Here is a 25,810-nt window from a genome sequence, read left to right as displayed (position 1 = left end):
TCGACTGTGAGGGTCTCTGCTCGAGTTTTACAACCCTTCCGGCAGCAGCTGGGCTGCTGCGCAGACGTTGCTGTGTGCCCTGGGCCTCGGCCAATCCGCTTCCTCCACTGCCAAGGTGCACACCAATGGTAAGGGGGGGAGAGGAGTAATGGTTAACAGAGGCTGAGCCACGCTGGCGGAGAGAGGGAGAGAGGGAGTCCTTGGAATACTTTCCTCTGATGGCTGCTACTGCTTGCAGGACCTCCGAGTATTGCTCCACGGTGGAGAGCAAGGAGTGGGGAGACAGGGAGATAAAGTGAAGTGCTGCTCTCATCTCCACCTGTGTCTTCCTACGTGAGTCTCTGATGTGCTCCTCGTCTCAGACAGCTTGCTTTATTGGTCTCCGGCGTCAGATGAAGCCTGCTCGTTGCCAGGCTAAACGGGTGGACCCCTAGAGAGCTAGCGAGCGTCTGCTCTGTGCTCAGCCCAGACGGAAAACACCAGGCCGTAGCTAGAGGGCTGCAACCGCCGCCTCACAGACCGAAACAGGCTGAAAAACAATAGCCAGCCACCCCAAAATTACACAGCCAATCTAAAAACAACAGCTTTTTCACTGAGAACCACCCGACACTGATTTGCTTGTTTTGGCAAGGCACTTTCTCTCTGATCTTCCATGGTGTGTTGCTACTGCTGCCTCTCCGCCCTATCTTACTTCTTTGTGAGATGCCGCCGCCGCCCGTTCCTCTCCTCCTCTCACTTCCTCTAAGGCCCTGGGGGCGGTGGGTGTGTTCGCTGGGGCCCTTCTCCGGGGACGAGGCCAGGGAGGTGTTTACATGGTTAGGGCTGCTCTCCTGTGAGCTCATCATTGATGGACTGAAATTAGTCACTTGATCGTCTTCACTGTGTCCTCCCCCAGTTTCTCGACTACTAACAGTACAAAGTAACGCAGCGGCACCAAGATTCCATGATATATTTGATAGTATATTTCTTTACGTATAAAGCTGCAATAAAGCGCAAAGCCCAACCAACCACAACGTCTACACATATCTGAGTGAGAGAGTGAGTGAAACACACGCCTGCATGGTGGAGGTATGAAAGGAGTCGGATTTGAAAAGTTCAGCATGCCTCATTGACCTAAAGTTTCGTGCTAAAATAACGATGGCCATCAGACACGCCCGGTCGGATTGATACCGAATTGGAAAGGCATGAATGAGGCAACAGTGGCTAATGCACATGGATTGAGATCTCCCCTTTTGAATATGGCAGAAAAAGCATTGACATATTGAAGCCATCATACTTTGCGAGATTACAGCCACCTGAGTGAGAATTTGGCCGTACACCTGCATATAATGGGATTTATGACATCAGCATTTGTATTCTACCTCTTTAAATCACCTGTTCCCTGTCAGTTGTAAAGTGAGATTTTGGAATCCACGTTTTATATAGAAAACCACATTCCCTGCATCCAAAAAGGCATACCTCGGTACAAGTTTTATTAGATCCTATCTATCATAGACATGAGGCTTAGAGCGGTACCTTATCGTTTGAGTGTATGTGTGTGTGTGTGTGTGTGTGTGTATGTGTGTGTGTAGAGCTCCTGGCGCTTGGCCTTCGACTGGACCGTTACTCTTTCCATCCCGGTGAAGAGGTAGGAGCTCTTGTTCTTTTGCATTCTCTTTCATGCATTTACAAAAGGGAGCCTTTGAACTTGACAATATACTCCTGGAGCGACCCATCCCAATGCCAGCAGGGATACGGTCTCAATCTGCCTCGCAATGTTGGATATACAGCGAAGATCTTGCCATGAGGAACTTCCAGGAGTCACAGCGCAGCACTAAAACACTAAATCCACAAAAGGCTCAAGCAGTTGCAGAGAAACTCCTCCTTTCTCCTGTCTCCAACACTCCTGCTGCTGCTCCGCAGCTGACCTACAAGGTCAGACTTATATTTACTGTAAGTCTCAGATCTGATTCACTCTCAGTCCACTGACCTGGAATCTGAGTCTACACTGTTTTAAATCTTCGTCCACCTGCTATGATTGGTAGACTGAGAGGCAAAAGGGTCAACTTAGGGTGACTGATGGACTTACTTACCTGGGCTAGGGTTAAAGGGAAGGGGGTGGGCTGGCTGGCTTGGCAAGTCCTCTCCTCACGTCAACCTCTTTTTTGATTTACCTAGTGTGCAGAAAGACAACCTTTCTACATCTGGAGGTTCTGATCCAGCCATCCTGGATCCTATAACATCTATAGGGATCCCAGGATATCTGTTCCAACTTCTTCCTACACACATCACAGCAACCCTGCGCACACATGCAAACTAACACACACACAGACAGACACACACACGAACGCACACACACACACACACACACATACAAACAAAAAACCTATCTGAGCCGTCATTGGTAAATCATAGGTGGCGGTTTCACCTGATTATGGCCTATACGACTTCCTCACCTGTAGATTTAATGCTTGCCATCGCTCGGGGAGTTCGCCATGTGAACGTCTTAGCAGAGAGGGAGTCCCGCTCATTTTCCTAAATACAGTAAATCTTACTGATTCAATTAAAACCTATGTGACATCGCCGCTCACCTGGAGCGTTAACAACTGACCTTACCTGACACGAGGAACGTGCGGGCAGATTTGACATGAGTGATTCAGAATACCGAACAGAGAGAGAATCTCAATTTACCCCATCTAAAGAGAAATAAACAAAAGTTTTCAAGAGTGCAGTTTTGCAATCTCACATCACCTCCGAGTTTCAACCTGGACTCCCCTGACTAGCTCTCAGAGGTCTTACCTCTTAGTGAGGTATGGCAGTAGACAGGACCGGCTTAGCTTCCACCTTCTATACATGTTAATAGACGAGAACTTAAAATTGTAGTGTGAGAAAAAGAGGTCAGTCTGGGGAGTCTAGGGACTAATTGAGATTTATATCCTCCACGGTTCATAAGCCAGCAATGGGACACTGAACGCTCACCGCTTCTGAACGATCCTTAAAAGCAAACCCATTCAACCTCAGCGTGGTAATTCTCTGCTCTACAGGTGCTCAGTAGGAAAATTAGAAAAAAGAGAGAGAAATACACTCCTCCACTCTGAGCCGTGTTTTTCTTTCTTAGACTTCTATCGATTCAGTTAAAAACAGCTTCAGCCCAGTCAGAAGCAAGTATGTTCTGTCTGTGTGTGAAGTACAGGGGCATTGGGAGAAACGGCCAGGGAATCTAACCAGAGATTGCATGCTGCTTGCTTCACTCTCACATTTTCCCCTCTCACTCTCAGTATGTCTGTCAGCCTCCTTGTGAGTCTGTCCTGTGTGTGTCTGACTGAATATCCCTGGATCTAAGCAGGTGTTGAGGGTGCCTGCAACCCCCCCCCCCCCCCCCCCCCCCCCCCATAGCCATTCTCATAGCAGCTTCTGCCCCATTGCTTCCTATCTCTCTCTCGGAATAGATAGATATATATAAATATATGAGTATGCCATTTAGTAGACACTTTAGGAGGCCCAAGAAATCAATGTGATGATGTTAAATCAACATGGGAAACTGATTGGATTTGAAAAAGTAATCAACGTAAGGCTATTTTAAGCGCTCTCTTTTGGAGAGATTGGAAACCCAAATTGGTCTACACGGACAAGTTCTGGCCTGGTTTAGATCTTATCTGTCGGAAAGATATCAGTTTGTCTCTGTGAATGGTTTGTCCTCTGACAAATCCATTGCAAATTTCGGTGTTCCTCAAGGTTCCGTTTTAGGACCACTATTGTTTTCACTATATATTTTACCTCTTGGGGATGTCTTTCGAAAACATAATGTTAACTTTCACTGCTATGTGGATGACACACAGCTGTACATTTCAATGAAACATGGTGAAGCCCCAAAATTGCCCTCGCTAGAAGCCTGTGTTTCAGACATAAGGAAGTGGATGGCTGCAAACTTTCTACTTTTAAACTCGGACAAAACAGAGATGCTTGTTCTAGGTCCCAAGAAAAAAAGAGATCTTCTGTTGAATCTGACAATTAATCTTGATGGTTGTACAGTCGTCTCAAATAAAACTGTGAAGGACCTCGGCGTTACTCTGGACCCTGATCTCTCTTTTGACGAACATATCAAGACTGTTTCAAGGACAGCTTTTTTCCATCTACGTAACATTGCAAAAATCAGAAACTTTCTGTCCAAAAATGATGCAGAAAAATTAATCCATGCTTTTGTTACTTCTAGGTTAGACTACTGCAATGCTCTACTTTCCGGCGACCCGGATAAAGCACTAAATAAACTTCAGTTAGTCCTAAATACAGCTGCTAGAATCCTGACTAGAACCCCAAAAATGTATCATATTACTCCAGTGCTAGCCTCCCTACACTGGCTTCCTGTGGCAAGGGCTGATTTCAAGATTTTACTGCTAACCTAAAAAGCATTACATGGGCTTGCTCCTACCTATTGTTATATCTGGAGTACTTCTCCTGTCTTATCTGGTGTCCTGTGTGAATTTAAGTATGCTCTCTCTAATTCTCTCTTTCTCTCGGAGGACCTATATACTATAAAGGAGGAATATATACTCTAAAGTAGAAAATATCTCCCGTGATCCTGACGCTAAAACTAGACATGATTACAGAAAGAAATACAGACGAAATCGATAAATAACTGTAAAATTATAAATGTGTATACGAGAACTCCTTTTCTCTCTGTTGAAACATATCTGGAGAGGATGATTTGTGTAATGGCCTGCACCATTGAAACAGGGGCTGATGTGCAGTTAGTTTATAGGCCAGTGACAGAAGCTACTGGGGGACTACTCGTTCTTCCCCACTCTCTCTCTCCTCTCTGTCCCCATCTTCCGCTCGCTCGCTCCCTCTACTCTCTCCCTCTTCTCTCTCTCTCTCCCCATCTCTCTCTTTAACAGAACACAATGGAGACAGGGTGCTTTTCCAAGAGCAGCAAACCCCACGTCATTCCCCATCCTGCCTGGCCTCTTATGTTGACATCCGTCACTACAGGATCCTATACCACTGAGCGAATACATTTCAGATGGGGCCTATTATTAACGAGTCAGAAATGAGAGATCTGCTTCTGTTTACCGATGCCACAGGTATTTACATTCCCCAACAAACTAACAGCAACAAAAAACCACCGGTATGAAGAGTGTGAGAGTGAGGACTTACAGTGTGGCAGTGGCAGACCCGCTTTGTAAAGGGGGACTTAACACAGGAATGTGTGTTTGTCTGCCTGTGTGTGTGTGTGTGTATCTACGCGTGGGCTTAGATTGTGTGTTGTGTGTGTGCCAGCAGACAATCACAGCAGTGAGAAAAGATTTACCGTGAAACCATTCAGAAGCCAATATGTCAGTGGTCTGGAGAAGAGGAAGCTACAATCATATCTAGTATAATGTCTTTGCCAGGCTACAGATAACCTCAACGGCTCACAGGCCAAAAGGGAGTCAAATGGGAGTCAATCAAAGCCTGTGGAGAACAATATAGATCACCCTGTCAGTGTTGTAAACCACATGCACATCAATCATCTTTAGATGCTGTGGAGAGAATGCATGGGGCTATGGGGCGCAAAGGTACCACCACCACCACCACCACCTCACCCAGATGCATGGCCCATCCCAGGCCAAGCCACAGGCCTCTCTTTGGGGCTTGACCCGCTGCGAATCGCGTGGCTCCGTGGCTTCTGGATGTGTACTCTCGGAGCCTCGGAATGCAAGCCACAGAAACCAGCCATCTAAACAGCTGCGTCAGGAGAATCTGCATAAACACACATCACACGCCCATCCAGGCAAGTACAAATAACAGAGTAATGAAAAGTCCTACCGACACACATACACACACACACGCTCACGCGCATCCGCACACGACACACACACCTTACTTTCATTAGATCAATGATGAGAGAGCACAGCTAGCCACCGTGTCAATTGGCCACTCTTCAAAGAAGTGGCATTTGTGACGCCATAGATTGGCTTCTACCTAAATCAGTTCATCCACTGTACCTAACCATGTGCGCACAGCATGGAATAATTAGACAAAAATCAGACACTCTCACAGTAGCAAATCGTCTAGAAGAATTCCTGACATCTGAGCATTCTTTCATAAACACAAAACCCATTAAAAAGGAAATCTGGTCCCGCATCTAATTACATCAGGCCTCTGACATGGAGAGACCCAATTTGTTTCGATGTAGAGCTGCAGTTACGTGGTAGACGGATTCTTTCACAGCGACTGTGGATATTATGAAGGAGCAGACCGAAAGCACAGCAGACTACTGCGGTTAAGCTGCTGGGCCTGTAGGAACACATTTGAAAAAACAAAAGTCCAATGGAACTTAATAGGTTGACATTTAAAGAGAATATACAGAACTTTTGTCTTTTGGGGGTGCTCTTGAGACAAAAGAGGTCCCCTAAATATAGATATTGCCCAGAAATGACCTAATTGGACAGAAAGGGACACATATTCCATATTCCATATACACATATTGAGCAAAAGCATACATTGTTAGCTTACAACTAAGGATTGTGTGGTTTTATGAAAAAAAAATGGATGAATGCTATATTAATGAATACAACAAAAATATATATATATTCCATGTAGTATGTTTAAAGTTAGAGTCTTCATACAGCTCATCCCGCCAATCACCTTCCTTATGAGTTTACGACAAGGATACTGCAATTCAAAGCCTGATGGTGACAGCCTATCAAACTTTCACCATTATATGTAACCACTTAAATAGGACTATTTCCTCATTCCTCATTATCTTGGACCAGAGAGCCTATAACACCATGACATGTCATAATAGGGGGAACCGTGTAGAAAGCAGCTGGTCCCAAACAGCAACCAGAGAGCTTCTCAAGCCTGGCCAAGAGGACAGAGATAAAAGCACACTGAGAGGAAACAGAACCCGGTGCTAAAGGTAATCCAAAGTGCTTCACACACACACACACACACACACACGCACACGCACGCACACACACACACACACGCACACACACACGCGCACACACGCACAGTGCAAAGGTAACCTATTCCTCAGAGCTCGATGGGATCTCGCTATGACCATGAGATCATAGTATATTCTGATTTCAGGGTTTCATTGAGTCCAGCATGCATTTATTATATTACAGAACATCAAATAGTTCAATTAAAAGTGTAAGGAGTGAAGCGATCGCTCTGAAGGCTTTCCTTGCTTTGGACTTAATCCTATTTCTAAGACATTGCATATCACATCCTACTACAGTGCCTTGCGAAAGTATTCGGCCCCCTTGAACTTTGCGACCTTTTGCCACATTTCAGGCTTCAAACATAAAGATATAAAACTGTATTTTTTTGTGAAGAATCAACAACAAGTAGGACACAATCATGAAGTGGAACGACATTTATTGGATATTTCAAACTTTTTTAACAAATCAAAAACTGAAAAATTGGGCGTGCAAAATTATTCAGCCCCCTTAAGTTAATACTTTGTAGCGCCACCTTTTGCTGCGATTACAGCTGTAAGTCGCTTGGGGTATGTCTCTATCAGTTTTGCACATCGAGAGACTGAATTTTTTTCCCATTCCTCCTTGCAAAACAGCTCGAGCTCAGTGAGGTTGGATGGAGAGCATTTGTGAACAGCAGTTTTCAGTTCTTTCCACAGATTCTCGATTGGATTCAGGTCTGGACTTTGATTTGGCCATTCTAACACCTGGATATGTTTATTTTTGAGCCATTCCATTGTAGATTTTGCTTTATGTTTTGGATCATTGTCTTGTTGGAAGACAAATCTCCGTCCCAGTCTCAGGTCTTTTGCAGACTCCATCAGGTTTTCTTCCAGAATGGTCCTGTATTTGGCTCCATCCATCTTCCCATCAATTTTAACCATCTTCCCTGTCCCTGCTGAAGAAAAGCAGGCCCAAACCATGATGCTGCCACCACCATGTTTGACAGTGGGGATGGTGTGTTCAGCTGTGTTGCTTTTACGCCAAACATAACATTTTGCATTGTTGCCAAAAAGTTCCATTTTGGTTTCATCTGACCAGAGCACCTTCTTCCACATGTTTGGTGTGTCTCCCAGGTGGCTTGTGGCAAACTTTAAACAACACTTTTTATGGATATCTTTAAGAAATGGCTTTCTTCTTGCCACTCTTCCATAAAGGCCAGATTTGTGCAATATACAACTGATTGTTGTCCTATGGACAGAGTCTCCCACCTCAGCTGTAGATCTCTGCAGTTCATCCAGAGTGATCATGGGCCTCTTGGCTGCATCTCTGATCAGTCTTCTCCTTGTATGAGCTGAAAGTTTAGAGGGACGGCCAGGTCTTGGTAGATTTGCAGTGGTCTGATACTCCTTCCATTTCAATATTATCGCTTGCACAGTGCTACTTGGGATGTTTAAAGCTTGGGAAATCTTTTTGTATCCAAATCCGGCTTTAAACTTCTTCACAACAGTATCTCGGACCTGCCTGGTGTGTTCCTTGTTCTTCATGATGCTCTCTGCGCTTTTAACGGACCTCTGAGACTATCACAGTGCAGGTGCATTTATACGGAGACTTGATTACACACAGGTGGATTGTATTTATCATCATTAGTCATTTAGGTCAACATTGGATCATTCAGAGATCCTCACTGAACTTCTGGAGAGAGTTTGCTGCACTGAAAGTAAAGGGGCTGAATAATTTTGCACGCCCATTTTTTTAGTTTTTGATTTGTTAAAAAAGTTTGAAATATCCAATAAATGTCGTTCCACTTCATGATTGTGTCCCACTTGTTGTTGATTCTTCACAAAAAAATACAGTTTTATATCTTTATGTTTGAAGCCTGAAATGTGGCAAAAGGTCGCAAAGTTCAAGGGGGTCGAATACTTTCGCAAGGCACTGTATATGCATAAATAATGTGAAAAGCAAAGAAAGGATATTAATCGTGACTAATAGTACATTGGGCCAGTCTATGATAACAATAGTAAAACGAGAAAAATAATTGTTTAAATCGCAGGGTACAAGACATGGTTTTGAATCCACTAGGAGAACTCTGCAGTTGACACAATGTCCTAGTGATCTTCATCGTCTCTCTAACCATCTCCTAAGGCATCAACGTCTCTCATAGGCCTATCCTACATCCTTGTATTCTTTTTTCCTACCATTATAAAACGTCCCAAAAGCCTACACCCTCCTTTATCCACCATCAGTTCAAGGTCCTGCCAGGAAAACAAGATTCCTAACACGAAAACGCAGCAATAACAACAATATTAAAAAGTCCACATCCTCTCTGAAGTCATAAATAATAAAGAAGCCATCCCCCTTCTATTATACCTGTCAATAACACGAAGCATAAGCCGTGGGGATAGGAGGTCTTGACACTGCACTTAACCAACAGAGAGTATTGCTCTCCCGCCTCTATTAGCCCAGGCTCCGCCCCCTCCCAGCAGAGCTGGGGGTCAAAGGGTGAGTGTTGTGAAAGCACAGGCTCTAACCGCTAACGGCTGACCGTCAGATGGTCTACCTTTCCTCCTCACACACACACACGGGCTCGCAGACACAGACACACGCAGACAGGACGCACGTGTGCAAGCACACACACACACACACACACGCACGGGCTCGCAGACACAGACACACACACACGGGAGCAACTCAATAACAGCAGCTCATAGAGTCCGTCCCATTAGACACCCCTCACCCCAACCGCAGCTTCTTTAATGAACCCCCTCACCCCAACTCCGCGCCAGTCTCGCGACACACACTCCGATGTTAGAGACTCAGCATGTTTTCAGAGTGGTGCGGACACGCTCTCAATCATCATTAGGGGTTTTGCAGAGTCCTGGGGTCTGGGCACCTATCCAGGATGTGTAAAAGTTTCCATGAGAAAAGCTTGAGTTGCCGTTGGAGGGGAACGGTCGCGGACGAGGATCCTTAGAAATGTTAGAATTCTGTATTGTTGTTGGGGAATGGATTGAGGGAGTGAGAGAGGGAGAGAGAAAGAGAGGGAGGTAAGACGAGGTCTGTCTAGAAACCTGTTGCCACTGACGTCTGCCACTCTGCCTCATGCAACACCAGGTCTGTTTTCAGTTTAGAAAAAAAAAACGTTTCAATTGTACAAAATTTGAGTTGAGGAGGAAACAACTACTGGAAAGCTGACCTTCAAATATAAGGCAATCAGAATACACATGTCAAGTGTCAGAAATCAGCAGTGTACATTTGGTTGTGTTTTTCTCATGTGGGTGAATAAGGCCCCTCTGTATTCGGCTGTAACCAGATGGTAAGAGTCTGGCTGGCTGATTAGCGTTAGCCCTGTGCTAGTTCAGCTGCGCTTCATTATATCAACCATCACACCAGAAGCTAATGAGAGAAGACACAGAGCGGCCGCCTCGCTGGATCAGACAGATGTCCAAGTCGGGAATACTATGACTGCATTACACACATGCGTGCACGTGCACGTACACACACACACACACACACACACACACACACACACACACACACACACACACACACACACACACACACACACACACACACAGGCACAAAGAGGCCTTCATGGTGCGCAATGTGGCTCAAAGCCTTCAAATGTGATGTGTAAACAGCAGCCAAGTCTAGGATCAAAGCGGCTATGTGTGTGCGTGTGACAGGAGGGGGTAATGATGTCACCGCAACTGCAGCTCAGGCTAGGACGTGTGACAAAAACGTGGCGTCATCACAGGCCCCTGTTTTATGGGCTAATTAGCCAGGCTAACAAGGCGAGCGTAAATATACTGCCCTCCTCATTCTTCATCACTTCTATTGTTTTTATTGATGTCGTTTGCATGACATTGTGCTCAATGCCATATGTACTGTAAATCGCCCCGGATTAGAGGGAGCGAGGGGTATGACTCAACGTGAAAGGTATTTTTTTTTTACTTGAGAAACTTCTGTTTAATGTAAACCTCACATTAGATATGTATATATTGCGTTTGGCGTATGACAATGGGCCAGAAACAATACAAAGACCTCTAGGGCTAGCTTTTGAAAATTCACTTTAACATACATCTTGCTTCCATTCCCCCTAAGCATCAATCCATGGACCTTGGTCCAGGTTTATTCGCTCACTCAACTCTTCTGGCTATCGTGAGACAGACAGACCCCTGCTGCAGTGAACCAATGGCAGCCGCAGGCCAGCAGTCCTAAATACATCCCCAGCACTAGCCAACAGATCATTCATCAATTTAAACACAATCGCAGCTCCTGGACATTACCCAAAAAGCCTTGGGGCACCCTTTTACAGACAGACAGTGCGTAATGTCCTGCAGTTAGCTAGCCTCGAGGCTCCAATGCTCCATCACAGAAGTAGTGGATGAAGTGGTGCTAGCTGGGAGGGGGTAGTGGGTTAGGGGGTTGAAGGGCAGTTAGAGGGGCTTATGTTCAACTTGTCATCCCCTCCCCCTCTAGATCTCGTATATATCTACCCCACACTGACAACAGAGCTCCTTGCGGTACAGTAGCTCAGCCTGTTGATAGGTTGAGTGATTTCTCGGGGGCTGGGTTAGCAGTGCGAGCCGAAGGCCAGTGAGAGATATTTCCTCTGGCTGATGAGAGCCCAAGGCCTGAGCGTGGGAGGCGCTCCACTCTGGGGAAGCTCAAGTGTCGTCTCGCTGCAGAGCTCAAATCACTGGCTCCAAACCGGCCAGACTGGGACTCTATGCTACGCGGCTAACGCTAAATCACCACCGCCCGCCCAACCGCCTGGTGAGGTCATCCCCTACCGTCACCCTTTTAATGGAGCAACTCGCTAACATATGATAATAATGGAAGGTAATGACTGTGGAAAGGGAGCTCGCCACTCACCGACTTCTCCCAGCTCTAATTTTTTAAATTTTATCTCAGGCTCATTCGAGGGGTCTGGAATAGTCCGGAATGGGGCCGGTGGACCTGACCGGTCCAGCGTGCAGAGGCCTTTGGAGTATGCTGTTACCACCACACACTTACCGGTACTCCAGGAGCACAGTTAGCCCACCACAGATGCTCATTCAAGACATTAGATGAGGCGAGATTGCAGCGGGCCAAGGTTTTTACCAGGGACGCCTTGGTAGGCCTCTGCCAATCAATACGCATTCCTGTGAGTCTCTAATGCATCTGTAATCACAGGCCCAATAACATTTGGTCACTTGGTCCAGAGATATGGGCTCCGCTAAAGTGACAGTTGATTGGGTGGTGTTGGCGGTGGTGGATTATGAAGACATGGTTACTACTTAAGGGTTATAACTTTAGCAGAGGGCAAATGACCCCCTAACAACCTTTTACCTAGCGCAAAATAAAGCTTGAGTTTCACTCTTATTTGATTAATTCTCATACTCTGGCTCCTTTGCCTGCCCATAACTACTAAGAAGTTTGAAAAGGAATTAGACATGTACATGACAATGCTAATTGTATTTCCTTTTGGATTTAGCGCCAGTGTTCTCTTGTTTCAATGTACAGTAGAGGGAAACATGCCAGGAGCTGGCGTGGAGTCAGAAGATAAATGCAAGCTCTGGATGTGTGAAGTGACAAAGACTTGTAGAATGTCCTACTCGAGTGTTGTGTTGTGCTCATTTTATGGAGTCGATAACAGACAGACGTCCTCACTTCTCGCTATTGTCTGTTTACGAGGCAAGGACAAACGGGACTCATCAGGCTGGACAGATTTGCTGACAGCCATGTCTCAACTCAATTACAGCACTGCCCCCAATGCCCATCACCCCTGTGCTCCCTTGGCTCTGGAGCACGCATGCAAACACACACACACACACGCGCACACACACACACACACACACACACACACACACACACACACACACACACACACACACACACACACACACACACACACACACACACACACACACACACACACACACACACACACACACACACACACACACACACACACACAGTGCTGTAGGTCTACTGCTGTTTACAGTAGGAGTGAAACAAAAGGTGCACAGGAAGAGGGATGTTCCTGAGTTGAGTGGGGAATCGCATTGTTCACCCTGTTTGGATGCAAGGGGACTTTATCTCTTCTGGCATACCGCCACGTATGCTGCATACCGCACAACCAGAGCATAACAATAATGTGATGAGCAACCCAGACAGGGCCATAACAGGCTGGGAGTGACCAGAGGGAGGGACGATTGTGAGGAGGGAGGGGGGGAACACATGGAGAGTTAATAGGGGGTCTACACACAAATGCTGCATTCCCCCATTCCCCTGGCTGTGCCTGGGCTCACATCCAGTGGGGCTCTAGTGACCCCCAGCCTCCCCAGCCTCCCTCGATGACGTCAGCTCCAACACTACACCCTCCGCAGGGAAAACACGGGAAAACAAAGCGCCTCCTGCCTCCTGACATACCTCGCACCGAGGGGGGGGGGGGGGGGGGGGGGGGGAGAGAAGCGTTGCAGCTCAGGAAACCCCTACCTATTGTTTTGCTTCCTTCATTAGTACTTGTGTCAACAGTCGGGGCCGGCACGCGCGCGCCACTGTTTTTGTTCTCTTGCTCCCTGCCTGACCTCGTTGCTTCTGATGTTTTGACAGATTGTTTCGCAAATCCCATCAAGGCCCAATTGACTGTTAAAATAAAGCTGTTACTAACTCAGACAACATACACGGTAGTTGCGAAAACAAAAAGAATCTGTAATGTCTAAAATGAACAAATCTGACGTAAGCCCATGGTTGATAGCGGGGGAAAGGGTGTGGGTGGGTGTGGGTGTGTAGATAAGCAAAGGTGTAGAGTTAACGTCATGTGCACTGTAAATGGAACATTCTAGAGAGAAACGAGAATTGTGTTTTTTATGGCCCTGTGTTTTCATAAGGAAAAAAAACACAAATTATCACACCAATGTGATAATGGCAATGATGATGTGATGTCACTAGCTAATAGAGAGCTTTAATTGACAGGTCTAGGTAGATAAACCTTGTTCTTGTGACTCACCATCGTCCAGGTACATCTGGTCCAGATCCTGGGGTTCCCGCTTGACAGTGACGGCTAGGTCGCGGGGGCTGGCGTCCACCGGCAGCAGGCTGGGAGGGCTGCTCCTGGCCTGAGTCTGGCTCTGTCCCTGGGTGGGGCTGTAATCTGGTGCCTGGGCGAACGGGCTCTCTGCTGCCCCCTCTGGAGTGGAGGGGTGGGACCCTGGGGAGGTGGAGGGGCTGCTGCTGTGGTAGAGCGGGTGGAAGCCATGGGGACTGGGATTACCAAGGTGATGCGGGCTGTTGCCCTGGGAGTGAAGCATGCCCAGTGGAGCTTGGTCGGGTGAGGAAGGGCAGACCAGCGGCACTGGGCGCAGCCCTGGCGTCTCTTGGATGGCGGACGCCAAGGGGCCATTGTGGGCGTGCGTAGGGCTGGTGGAGAGGCACTTGGGGTAAGACACGGGGGACAGGTCGTGCAGTGTTGGGCTGGACCTGGGGGAGGAGGGGGGCATGCTGCCAATGCTGCCATGGCAAGGCGGGCAGGGAGAATAAACCCCGACCAGGCATGTGTCAGCGTCCCCCACAGGTATGATAGGAGTGAGCCTGGGTTGGCCATAGTAGAGCTTGGAATGAACAGACAGCCCCTGAGCCCCCAGAGGCTCATACTCATCATTCGGTTCTGACTTTATTATCGGGACTGGAAAAAGAGAGGGAGAGAGAGAGAGAGAGAGAGAGAGAGAGATAGAGAGAGAGAGAGAAAGAAAGAGAGAGAGAGAGAAAAAAGACAGATTAGAAATGTTGCGTAGGTCCACGTGGCTGAACGAGCAACTGAGTGTATGAGTAAAGGAGTTGTAGTGAGATTGATTGTGGGAAGGATACCCTCCAAAACCAAACAAACAACCAGCGATTAAAAGAGACACTGTGTCATTTGCTTGGCCTCTCAAACGCCAGCTCAGAACCCCCCCACCCCCCCTCCATCCCAAAAAAATAGATGAGTCATCAGAGCAGAAAGCCACAGCTGGCTCTAATCATGAAACGGCGCTATTTTCTTTGGACTCTCCTTCAGCTCTGATATCCTATGAAAGAGTGCTTTAAAGAGTATGGACTGCTGCTGCAGGAGCCCGGGACCCCTAGGCCTCTTCCGTGCTCCAAAAGCAATTGTTGCTCTCAGGACAAAAAGAGAGAGAGAGAGAGAGAGAGAGAGAGAGAGAGAGAGAGAGAGAGAGAGAGAGAGAGAGAGAGAGAGAGAGAGAGAGAGAGAAAAAAAGGATGATTTGATTGGGGTGGTCCGTGCTCCTTAAGAGAGTATGGTATGCCTGCGGTTTCAGGAGCTCTGACTTCAGCTAATGGCAGGAGGAGAGTGCTATGACCCCACTTGCTCATGCCGCCGTCTTCCAACTCACTCAGAGTCCATTTGGGAGATGTTTCCGCCATTTCCTGATTAGTTTGGACTGACAATCATTGTACAGTAGGTTTCCTGGATGTGTGATCAAGATCCGTGTTCATCTTTCGGAGACTGACCATGACGTGTGCACTATTTATTGGATATGTAAACATATCCTCCAGTTGCGCACGCACGCACGCACGCACGCACGCACGCACACACACACACACACACACACACACACACACACACACACACACACACACACACACACACACACACACACACACACACACACACACACACACACACACACACATACACCAGAGCCAAACCCTAAGGAAAAGATGAAAAGACCCAGTTTCTTTGAGAAAACCCTTTATAAACCCCCACGTGCTCCGATTCTGCCACGAGTACTGTGACACAACTACTGTAGGCTTGAATTAAGACACCCAGATGAATAACAAAACGCTTCTGAGTCACAATACATGCACTGTCTGTTGCTCTTTCTGCACACAGTGAAATGTGTTAATGGGTGCGGTTAGTGTTTGATGCCAATCATAAGTGTTTTGGCAAAGTCTTCTGACACTCTATTCAGCCTACTAAATCTCTTCTGACACTCTATTCAGCCTACAAACAGGCCATCATAAGTGTATTTCTTGTAATAGTTACGTTTTACTAACAAAGTAAGAATAAGTCAATCCTGATGTAGGTCGTAATAATACTAATAAGCACTTCTACTTCCATTGTCTGAATAAATGAGTGTTGTGATTAGATGAAAAACAGCCCTATCGTGATGTTATGATGTTATTATTGTTGGGACAGGACATAACTGAGAGATTCACTTTCACACCCCCAGTCTCCTTTGGGGAGAGATGAGCTGGTGTGATTACCCAGTGGGAAGCTCATTTACGTCAGTCTTGTCATAGCCACGGGGCCGGTCCATCTGTCTTAGAGGCTCCCTAGGTATGGTCTGTATCCTTAAGAAGGTCCCAGGATGACACCTCCATACACTTACTAGGGAACATCATACTAGGCCTTGTAACAGGCTCTCCATAGTACAGACCCGGGTTTACACTAGGTCTAGTATTTTAGCTGCATTTGATTGAGCTTGCCTATTGCAATGGAACCAATGGAATAGTCCCAAAAGTGTAAACCCTACATACATAGCAATACATGGAATACTTAGCAATCTGATTTATTCTGTAAAGCTGCATAGTCTCCCAAACGCTCTGTCACACATTCCCCCTCTCCTACATTATCTGCGGAATGAGATCCTTTGAGGGATCCTTCGAGCTTGCCTCTCCTCCACCCAGCTCTATTTGTCTCCCCCACTCTAACCGATCATTCCTCAATATGTCTCCCCCCCCCCCGTCTCTCTGACCACTCCTTCCAGCCATCTGCGTGTGTGTCCCCCTCCAAACACACAACCTTCCCCTTCCCAGTTCCATGAAAGCAGATTCACCCTGTGAGTCCCATCTCCAGCTGGCTTCTATTTCCTCCCAACCTGCGGGTTATGGCCCACATGTTTTTCTCCACATCTCTGCCTGTCTGTGTCTGTCTGCTCGCATTAAAGTGATCAGGCCTGATCTGAGTATTTATTAGGAACTGGTTTCCTCCCAGGGATGGGGGTGAGGGTTCGAGGACGGGTTTGCGGGGTGTTGAGCACAGAGGGCCTAGGCCCGGTAAGTTGTCGTGTGAAGGGAAGAGACAGCCGGGCAAGAGGGTTTTCTGGGATGCACTCTGATTCTCATTACGATTGGCTGCTCTGCTCTCAGAGTGGAACTATGGAGTGGATGACCTACTGTCTCCATAAAATAGCTGTTTTGATTGCACTGTGGAAAGAGTGTGCACAATGCATTATACCTAGGGCCCTGAGTTTTTCCTGACCACGTGACCTGACTAGGCCCTAGTTTTAGCGACCAGGCGGTGCTTCATGGTGGTAGTCATCAACTCGCAGGTGTCTAATTCACCACGTCCCACTGTGGTCGCAATCTGGCTGTCCTAGTCTACGTGTGCCATGTAAAGGTGCGTGTGAGTGTGTCTGCTTGTGTTTACGCGCGTGTGTGTGTCTGTCACTGCCCTAACTTGGAAACAAGGAAACGTCTCAGTCTCCAGTTTGGTTAGCATGACACATCTTTGGGGAGACGTTCACGGCGTGCGGTTCGTTAAGTTTTCATGTATGTGTCTCTCTTGTTTCTTCTGAACATACCCCTCTCTCTCCTCCCTCCCATGTCTCAGACCACAAACCTACAGCCAGGAATCAGCAGCCCCCCCCCCCCGTTGGTGTTAATAATAGAACCCGATCTACACGAGGAACCTCCAAAAACGACTTGTGAAATGAAAGCCATTCCGAGAACTGACTTTGGTTGGGCTTTCGTCAGCGCCAGCACTTTTGGCGTTTGTTGTTTTATGTGGTTCTGTGAAACTTTCTCTTCTTTAAAGAGAAGAAAAAGGGCGGCGTGTCACGTCTTTACTCAACGCAAGAATGATTGGAAATGAGCTCGGAAAAGAAAAGTAACGCTCACTCACACACACACACACACACACACTAGGAGGTAGACAAGGACACTTGTGCTGCATGTTCGTCGCAACATCGGATATGTGGTGATTTATACAAACCAGAACGGCTGCCAGCAGCTCATTTTAGAGTCGACAAAAAAAAAGTAACTTCAGAGTGACATATTGCTTAGATTCTTGGATCTTTCTCCTCTGAAATTGTAACTCATGACAATGCACTTTCCGGACAAGCTTACTGAGCTTTCATCATCAAATTCATTGGACTGACGTGACATTGTAAAGGAAAGCGAGGACAATGAAGAGCATTTTGAGAGACACAAAGACAAATAAAAATAAACGTTTCACAAGACAATCTACATTCTGTTGTTTGGCATCAATATGCAACGGCATGATTACCATGCTAATTGCCAATTTGAAAAACTCCCTGTACGAAATCCGGGAAGAATATTTACCGATAACATCTGGAAAAAGTAACGGTTCAAATCCGCTACTCCTTTCTTGCTTGTGTAGGACGAAACAGGCCTGCGACAGCCTTGTCATTCAAGCGTATCTTCACCTGTCAAACCTGGCAAAGACTCAATCGTTTCCAATCCTCCAGACGGCATCTGATAATAATATCCGTACTCGCTCTGAGGCGTGACTAAACTAAAGGGGAGATAAGAATCAGATGATGTTTACACGACAGAAACAATGCCTCTCCCGTGAGATATGACTGAGCTATTTAGAGGATGAAGAGGAAACGATTCAAATACATATTATCTCTTGTTTCCTTACTTGGGCATTTAGCTGCTCCGTACAGGTTTGAGGTTCTACAGTGAAAGCTTTGGGCTGTCAACACATTCAATAAACCTTTTCACACACTTGTCTGATAATGTTGTGACATGAATGAGCAGAGAAAACATCCCGTGACTACAGTGAAATATACACGTTGTTTTCCATAGCGATCGGAGGACCGCAGATCGTTTGTTTTCGCCTTCTCACTTTTTTCAAACAAGCGGGGCTACTTTTAAGGGGCGGTTTCTAGATGAGCACAGAGAAGAGCACACACCCGAGCGTGAACAAAAAGTTATTTTTTAGAAAGCATCATTGACGACCACAACAGTGATTAAAGTGGAGCAGAGCGCCGGAAGCCCCACTCAGATGGGTGAAGGAGGAAGTGATGAGAACGAACTCTATGTAGCACCCCCCCCCCCCCCTTACCTGGTCACAGTGTTCAAACACTCACACAGTGAAAGCCTCAAAAGCAAACAACCAGGTTTTCCTCTCCTCTGCTATTTATATATCCACTGTTATAATTACCCTCATTGTGACTTAAGAGATCTGTTTGCTTTGATGCCATCCTGCATCTTATCTTGGACAGATATAATCTCTTCGACCTCGGCACAGTTGAAAACGGCACTGTTTGCTGAAGTCATATACAGTAGAGGCCACTTCACCCAGACACGTGCCCATGGGCAGACAGACATGGAGTCAAACTTGATGAGTGGCAAACTCAGGGACTTTCAGGGACTACGGATGGAAATGAGCTCTGTAGCAAAATGCGCCACTATCGCTACTCAGTATTGTCTGAGTTGTTTATTATTGCTTGTTGACTATTGTGTTGAATAAATTATATTTAAGTGTTAAGGCCCGAGGAGGTGTGGTATACAGCCAATATACCACGGCTAAGTTTATAATACCTTATTGCTATTAGAAAAGTGTTACCAACCCATCCAGTTTATAATAGATGAATAAATATCAAAATAAGAAATAAGAAGATCTGGTGAACCACAGCAAGTGCCTTTGACTGTGACTCTAGTGGTACATTGTATTCTGTCATAAAGACACTGCCCCTGCTTGTGTGGTCCCCACTGAGGTTTACTTGGCATCGTAACAGAGAGCACACCCCATTCATCTGTTAATTGGACCATGTTGACTCTCTGTGAAAATGACTTGAAGATGCAATTGGTCAAAGCGTGATAAGTCTTCTCCTTGTACAGCTTATCTCCTTGTCTGTCTCCCTGCTTCGTATGGGCCTGCCAAATATGGACAGAGTTTGTCTGTCCTCCCACCAACGCTCGCTCGCTCGCTCTGCTAAGGTCAGTTACCCCAAAATGTCCTGTCTCATCTCGCCCTCTCTCTCCCTTCCCCCCTCTCTCTCTACTCCCCCCTCCTCACCTCTCCCTTTCTCAATCTCTTTCTCACTCACTCTCTCGTTCACTCTCTTGCTCCCATCAACCGTCTCCAAATAGGGCCCTCTGTTCGTTGTCAAGGCGGTGATGCGGTCTCTCTCTCATAGTCCCGTCCAAAAGCCTGAATCATTGCTTCTTATCTCTTCCAGGCTACAATAGCGGCCGGTGATCATTGAATTGTTTAGGGAGTCTAAGAATCACATTTTGTCAGTTTAAAGGTGAAGGCTGCCTTAAAGCACTATTGGACCTGATTCTTAATTTGATATGGGATATAAAGAGAGAGAGACATTTGAAATGCCTATTCTTTTGGAACTTCTGTGAGTGTAATGTTTACTGTCAATTTCTATTGTTAATTTCACTTTTGTTTATTAACTACTTCACTTGCTTTGGCAATGTTAACGTATGTTTCCCATGCCAATAACGCCCTTACATTGAATTAACAGAGAGAGAGAGAGAGAGAGAGAGAGAGAGAGAGAGAGAGAGATGCAGCAAGCTGTGAATAATTAACAATGTTGTTTCTAGCAGCATCAATGGATTTCAATCAATATCAATGTGTCTGTGCATGAAACTTGGATTTGGCCAATTTACTCTGAGCCCAGAATGAGAGGTATTTAGTTGGTGATGTAAGATGGTGAAAGGACTACTAATCCCAATATCTTGTTCACATTCCAATGTGTCAAGCCAACTATAAATGGGGAGACCAGGGGGCACGTGAGTGTGCAGTGCAGAACGTGAGTTGTGTGTGACGGATGTTCCCATGAGTTGTGTGTGAGGTCGACGGTCCAGGGATTGACTTCTGAAATTTAACGTCGACATTGCCCAGAGGCTCTGTCAGTCAACCCTTCACACCTCATCACCGGAGAACGCAAGCTCGCAAACCAAATAAACACAACTCACAAGCTTCACTTCTGCCCTCGCTCGACAGAGCCAGTGATGCAGCGGTGTCAGGCCCTACCGAAGCCACAACAGATTGCGTGTGTTTTTGTGGAGCGAAAATGATTTAGGAGGAAACACCGAAATGTACAATTGGGTAACATTGCAGGTATAACGCATGAGCATGTATGACCCCTTCATAATTTACCAAGCAACACTAGTAGGACACATAAACCCCCAAACCATGTGTAAGGGAGGCGGTAAACCTGAAGGTTGTTGGGGTTACCATTTGGTGAGAGATAGGTGAAGCGCTGGTACTGGCTCCTCTTTCTCTTGCCATTGCAGACGTAGAAGTTGACCTGCACTGGGCTGGATATCCTCTGGTTCCTGTAGGGGGGGATCTCCACCACCAGCGCGGTCTACAACACACAGCAACGGCACAGAATGGATACACGTACAGTACGAACCCTCCAGACGCACTGTAGATCAGTGCACAGTGTATTTGAGTGAGCGGAGCAGATTTTCAAAAAGCTGTCAAAAAAACATGCATTACCTAAACATTATGAGATCAGACTAAGACGGCATGGTGAAGATTTTAGTTTGAACTTCCATCCCTAGTTTAGGCCTACAACCCCTTTCAATGCTCTTCTTAAGACACAAACAGAACTCCAACTGTACTGAGTGTCAACTCATTAATTTGCAGGTATGTATGCTTGTTTTGCTTTCAGGGAACCCTGGAGGAGTGTTCTGAACAAGTTTTCTGAGCTGGGTCTTGGGCCCAATCTGGATGGGCTCAGCAGGAACCCCAGAGTGTGTACCACGCCCCTGTTTGTGTCTGCCTGAAGCCCTGAGGGCCTGGGGTTCGAACCCTATCCCTGGACTACTACAGCGGAGAGATGTGAGGCCTTTGGCCTTGTTTCCACAGCCCCTGACCAGCGTGTCGCTCCTGGCCCAGGGTGAAACCTCTGTAATGAACGTGAACTTTGGAGGCTGCAGAGCAGGGATTGAGGTGCATGACAAAGGTGCCATTGGGACATGACTGAGTGTCTGCCTGTCTAGAGCCTGTCTGTCTTTGTCTCTCTCTCCCTCTCTCTCCCCCTCTCTCTCTCTCTCTCTCTCTCTGGGGGCCAGCTTAGGCCATATGGGGTGGTGGAGCAGAGCAGGAAGCCATTCCCTGTTGCTCAGCATATTTTGTGGGGTCTGTCTACATGTCTGTGTGTCTGTTTATAGGCCAGGTCTACCCCGGACTGACGGGGTCAAAGACAGCACAGACACAGGTGTCGATGACCTAACACCCCCTCCATCCCCCTCCCCTCCCATCCTCCCACCCAGTGAGCAGAGCGATCAAAAACAGGAATAATGAAAACATATGGCAGGCAGAGCATGGGTGACCTAACGGTGGCCGGGGGCAGCAGGGGAGAAAAGGTCAGCAACACTGTGGCTTGTTTGTCGGTACGCCAAATAAGCACACGGTACTATTTGTCTTTCACCGACCTAACCCAACCCCTCACTGTAATTTTCCAACATGTGGGACTAGCCTTAACATCAGCCAGCCCTTAAGGCCATTTAAACATTGAAGCATGAGAGAGGAGGAGGCCGCATTCAACACTCCTGACGCGACAAAGCCAGCCACCTGAACGTGAAAACACATGACAACAAAAAACATCATCATCATCAATTGAAATGCCGCCGTATTTCGACCCCTGTTCCATGGGCGATGATTCTCTCGAGACCCCCTGCAACTGTCAATGACAGCAGTTCGTTTACAGGGAAACAGAGGAACGGTGAGACCCAGCTGGCGAAAGAGAAGAGAAAGGGAGGGGGCATGGATGATTTGAAACGTATTGTCATCACACAACCTGACGTGCGCCCGAAGACACAGACGCACCCACAGACCTTTACGAGTCTTTACGAGTCCCTTAATTAACTCCAGAAGCACATGTAGCTTTTCTGGGACACGTACAACATTTACCGTCCCCTCTGACGAATCCCCTTTGCCTTGTATTTTCTGAACAGAATGTAGGCCTAAATGTGTGACTGGGCATCAGTAGAAAGGTGCACAGGTTTATTTTCTCATTACTTCTCTCGTGAAAACAGCAGGTAAAAAGGGAAGGGGATAATCCACCCGAGGCCAGGCCGAGCTCAGACAAAGTGGTTCAAGCGCTCCTCCTCCCTGAACCAGAAGTTGAACAGTGACCTAAATGTCTGGCTACGCTGGCTGAGGTGTTTGGTAGGGCAACTGGGCTTGCATCAGTATTCATTAGGCAACAAACTGAAGAAAATGCACTGAAACTGGGAGGGACTACCTAAACTTGTCCAATGAGAAACATTATTTTTCGTTTCCCATTACAAAATGGTTTGCTATGGTGTGCCCTAATGAATATGACCGACAGTAGTAGAGAGAAGGTGGTGGTGTGTGTGTGTGTTTGCGTGCACGTGTGAACGTGTGTGTTTACTGAGGGGTGCTTGTTGACGATGAAGCAAGATACTCTAGGTGCAATCACTCTGTTTACTGTGAGAGAGAAAAATGTGTGAAAATTCCATTCAGGATTGCATGGACTAATCAACATGCCTAATCTCTCTCCTTGGTAATGTCTTAGCAAAGGTTACATCAGCAAAGTGAGTAAGGGGAAGTGAGGGAGGTGAGGGAAGGAAATACAGGGGGAGAGAGGGGGGGGGGAAGAGAGAGAGAGAGAGAGCCAGAGAGAGAGAGAGAGAGAGCGAGCGACAGAGAGAGAGCGAGCGAGGGCGAGAGAGAGTGCGAGAGAGAGAGAGAGAGAGAGAGAGAGAGAGAGAGAGAGAGAGAGAGGGAGGTGGGTAATATAATGGAAGAGAAAGATGCATGGAATGTATGACTGAGTCAATTTACACTTTCAATCTTAACAACAGGACTACAACTAATACAGTACTGTGTTTTACTGAAAACACTGAGGAATACTTACAGACTTGAAGGAGTCCTTGTCAACTTTGGCTTCTGTCTCCCATAGGTGGTGTCCATCTATAAAAAAGGACAACAGAAAATATGAAACACTACATAATCACACACAATATAATTGCAAAAACTAAAGTTACGAGCAGGAAGCATAGAAATAGCGCACATAGAACAGATCTGCTGCTTCTTAGACTTGCTTTCGGTGAGAATGACAGACCTATAACTCCCATTTCTATGTGAATATGGTCGGATCGGCCAAAAAAGTTACATATTGCAGCTTTAACTCTGCTTCATAAACGCCTTTTGTTCGTTTCATCTTGAGAGTGTGTTGTGGTGTCGAGGCCTCCCTGTCATGCAATAAAAGCCCAGGGATCTGCAGCAGCTGCCGGGAATCTGTAGCTGTAGCAGTTCTCTCACATTCTTTGGGTCTCTCCGGGATTTCATGCCACACCTTCGCGAACAGACACTCTATGCTCTGTTTATTCAATCAGGCCCAAACCACAGCACATTTTCTTACAGCCTATGACTCGTTAGTGGCTGTCAGAAATAGAAATGACAATATCCAGCCTTTGTGTGTCTGTGTCGCAATGTCTGGCAGTGCCTGTGTGTGTGTGTGTGTGTGTGTATGGCACTGCCATGCTGGCTGGCAATATAGTTTTGTCTGTGGCACTACCATGCAGTGTTGGCTGGCAATACAGTTGTGCCAAAGTGTGTCTGTGGCACTGCCCTGATGTCTATGGCACTGGCTGACTATATCATTATGCTTGTGGTCCTAATTTTATAAGGACTGTGAGATATGTGTGAAGTAACAAACACCAAATATGTTATGGCCATTGGGCAGCTGTACTAGTATAACTAAAGACCAAGTAATAAGATGTGGTCTCTACACCAAATTGTTCTCCCAAAGTGTTATTTTTCACAACGCAAAAAGAGAAGGAAAAGATCCCAGTCATGCTTGGCCTGCTATCCCTCGTGAAGAAGGGTGGAGCTGGTGTTGGGAGAGAGCTTAGGAGGATGGAAGTCACCATGTATCTGTTTCCAAAAAGCAATATTAAAAGTGAGGAAAAGAGAAGGCCAGACATTGAGAAAGATCACAGACAGATTTCTTTATTTTGAGTTCAGGCAGAAGTGAGAGAAATGAAGACAGAAGAGAAAGATGAAGTGAGTAAATAAACTGTGATATTTCAGTAGGGTGACGAGTACACCTATATGACCGTGTGATGCTTTGTGCAGGTGATCATGATGTGCCATGGAGCTGATATGCTCGTCAGGCTGTGAGATGGGAAGAGAGAGAGAGAGAGAGAGAGAGAGAGAGAGAGAGAGAGAGAGAGAGAGAGAGAGAGAGAGAGATGATAGGGAATGCTCATTCCTCAAATTACATCTGGGGAACCAAGAGGGAATCTCGCCCACCCCCGCACTGGGACTCCCTCCAAGAGGGGAAACCTTAGACGTCAACCCTCCACAAGTAAACATGTTTTTCAGGCTTCTCTCTCTCTCTCTCTCTTTCTCTTTTTCTCTATTTGTCTCGCGCTCTCATTTTCTTTCCCCATCTGTCTTCATCTCCCTCTCTTTCCCGATCTTACTCCTCTCAATCCCATTGACATTCTCTTTCGATTCACCTCACTTTCACCCTCTGTCTGTTTGTCATCTACAGAAGCAGCCATTAAACAGACCCTCCTACTCTTTTCAAATAGATGAAACAAGAGGAAACAAAAAGAGTAAAAGCAGTCATTTCCCCCTCTTCTCTCTCCTTCACCTTCGCTGAATCGGGAGACAGCCACATATGTGGCATGCAAACCTTTTCAAGACAGAGAGTGCCGTAGGACTGAACCGCAAAATGTTATGCTCTCTCTCTCTCTCTCTCTCTGTGCAACATCTGTAAAACGCTTCTGTTCCGTCAACGGAACCGCCCCTCCCTACTTCGCAGAGCCCCCACCCACACACAACCCCTCCCTCCATCTATACCTCGGCCTCCTCCTAAACTCTCCCTCTATCAGACTGGTCATAACACAGGGCAGTGGTAGTAGGAGGCATAGCAACTCCCTATATGGGTCAATAACAATTGCACTCA

General features: G+C 46.6%; 1 protein-coding gene across 2 annotated transcripts in view; it reads right to left on the bottom strand.

The window, feature by feature from the left end:
* The window catches only part of LOC139367001 (nuclear factor of activated T-cells, cytoplasmic 1-like), a 64,821-nt gene that overhangs the window by 7,694 nt on the left and 31,317 nt on the right, over positions 1–25,810 (bottom strand). For both annotated transcript variants that reach the window (XM_071104859.1, XM_071104851.1), the window contains exons 7-9: positions 23,750–23,805; positions 21,094–21,226; positions 13,882–14,556 (exon numbers count right to left, since the gene is read on the bottom strand). In XM_071104859.1, coding sequence (XP_070960960.1) covers positions 13,882–14,556; positions 21,094–21,226; positions 23,750–23,805 — 864 coding nt within the window. The remainder of the gene's footprint in view (positions 1–13,881; positions 14,557–21,093; positions 21,227–23,749; positions 23,806–25,810) is intronic.

The sequence above is a fragment of the Oncorhynchus clarkii genome, chromosome 2 (assembly GCF_045791955.1).
Source record: "Oncorhynchus clarkii lewisi isolate Uvic-CL-2024 chromosome 2, UVic_Ocla_1.0, whole genome shotgun sequence".
Classification (NCBI taxonomy): Eukaryota; Metazoa; Chordata; class Actinopteri; order Salmoniformes; family Salmonidae; genus Oncorhynchus; species Oncorhynchus clarkii.
Note: the sequence above shows the minus strand (reverse complement) of the source record. Positions and strands in the feature narration are given on the sequence as shown.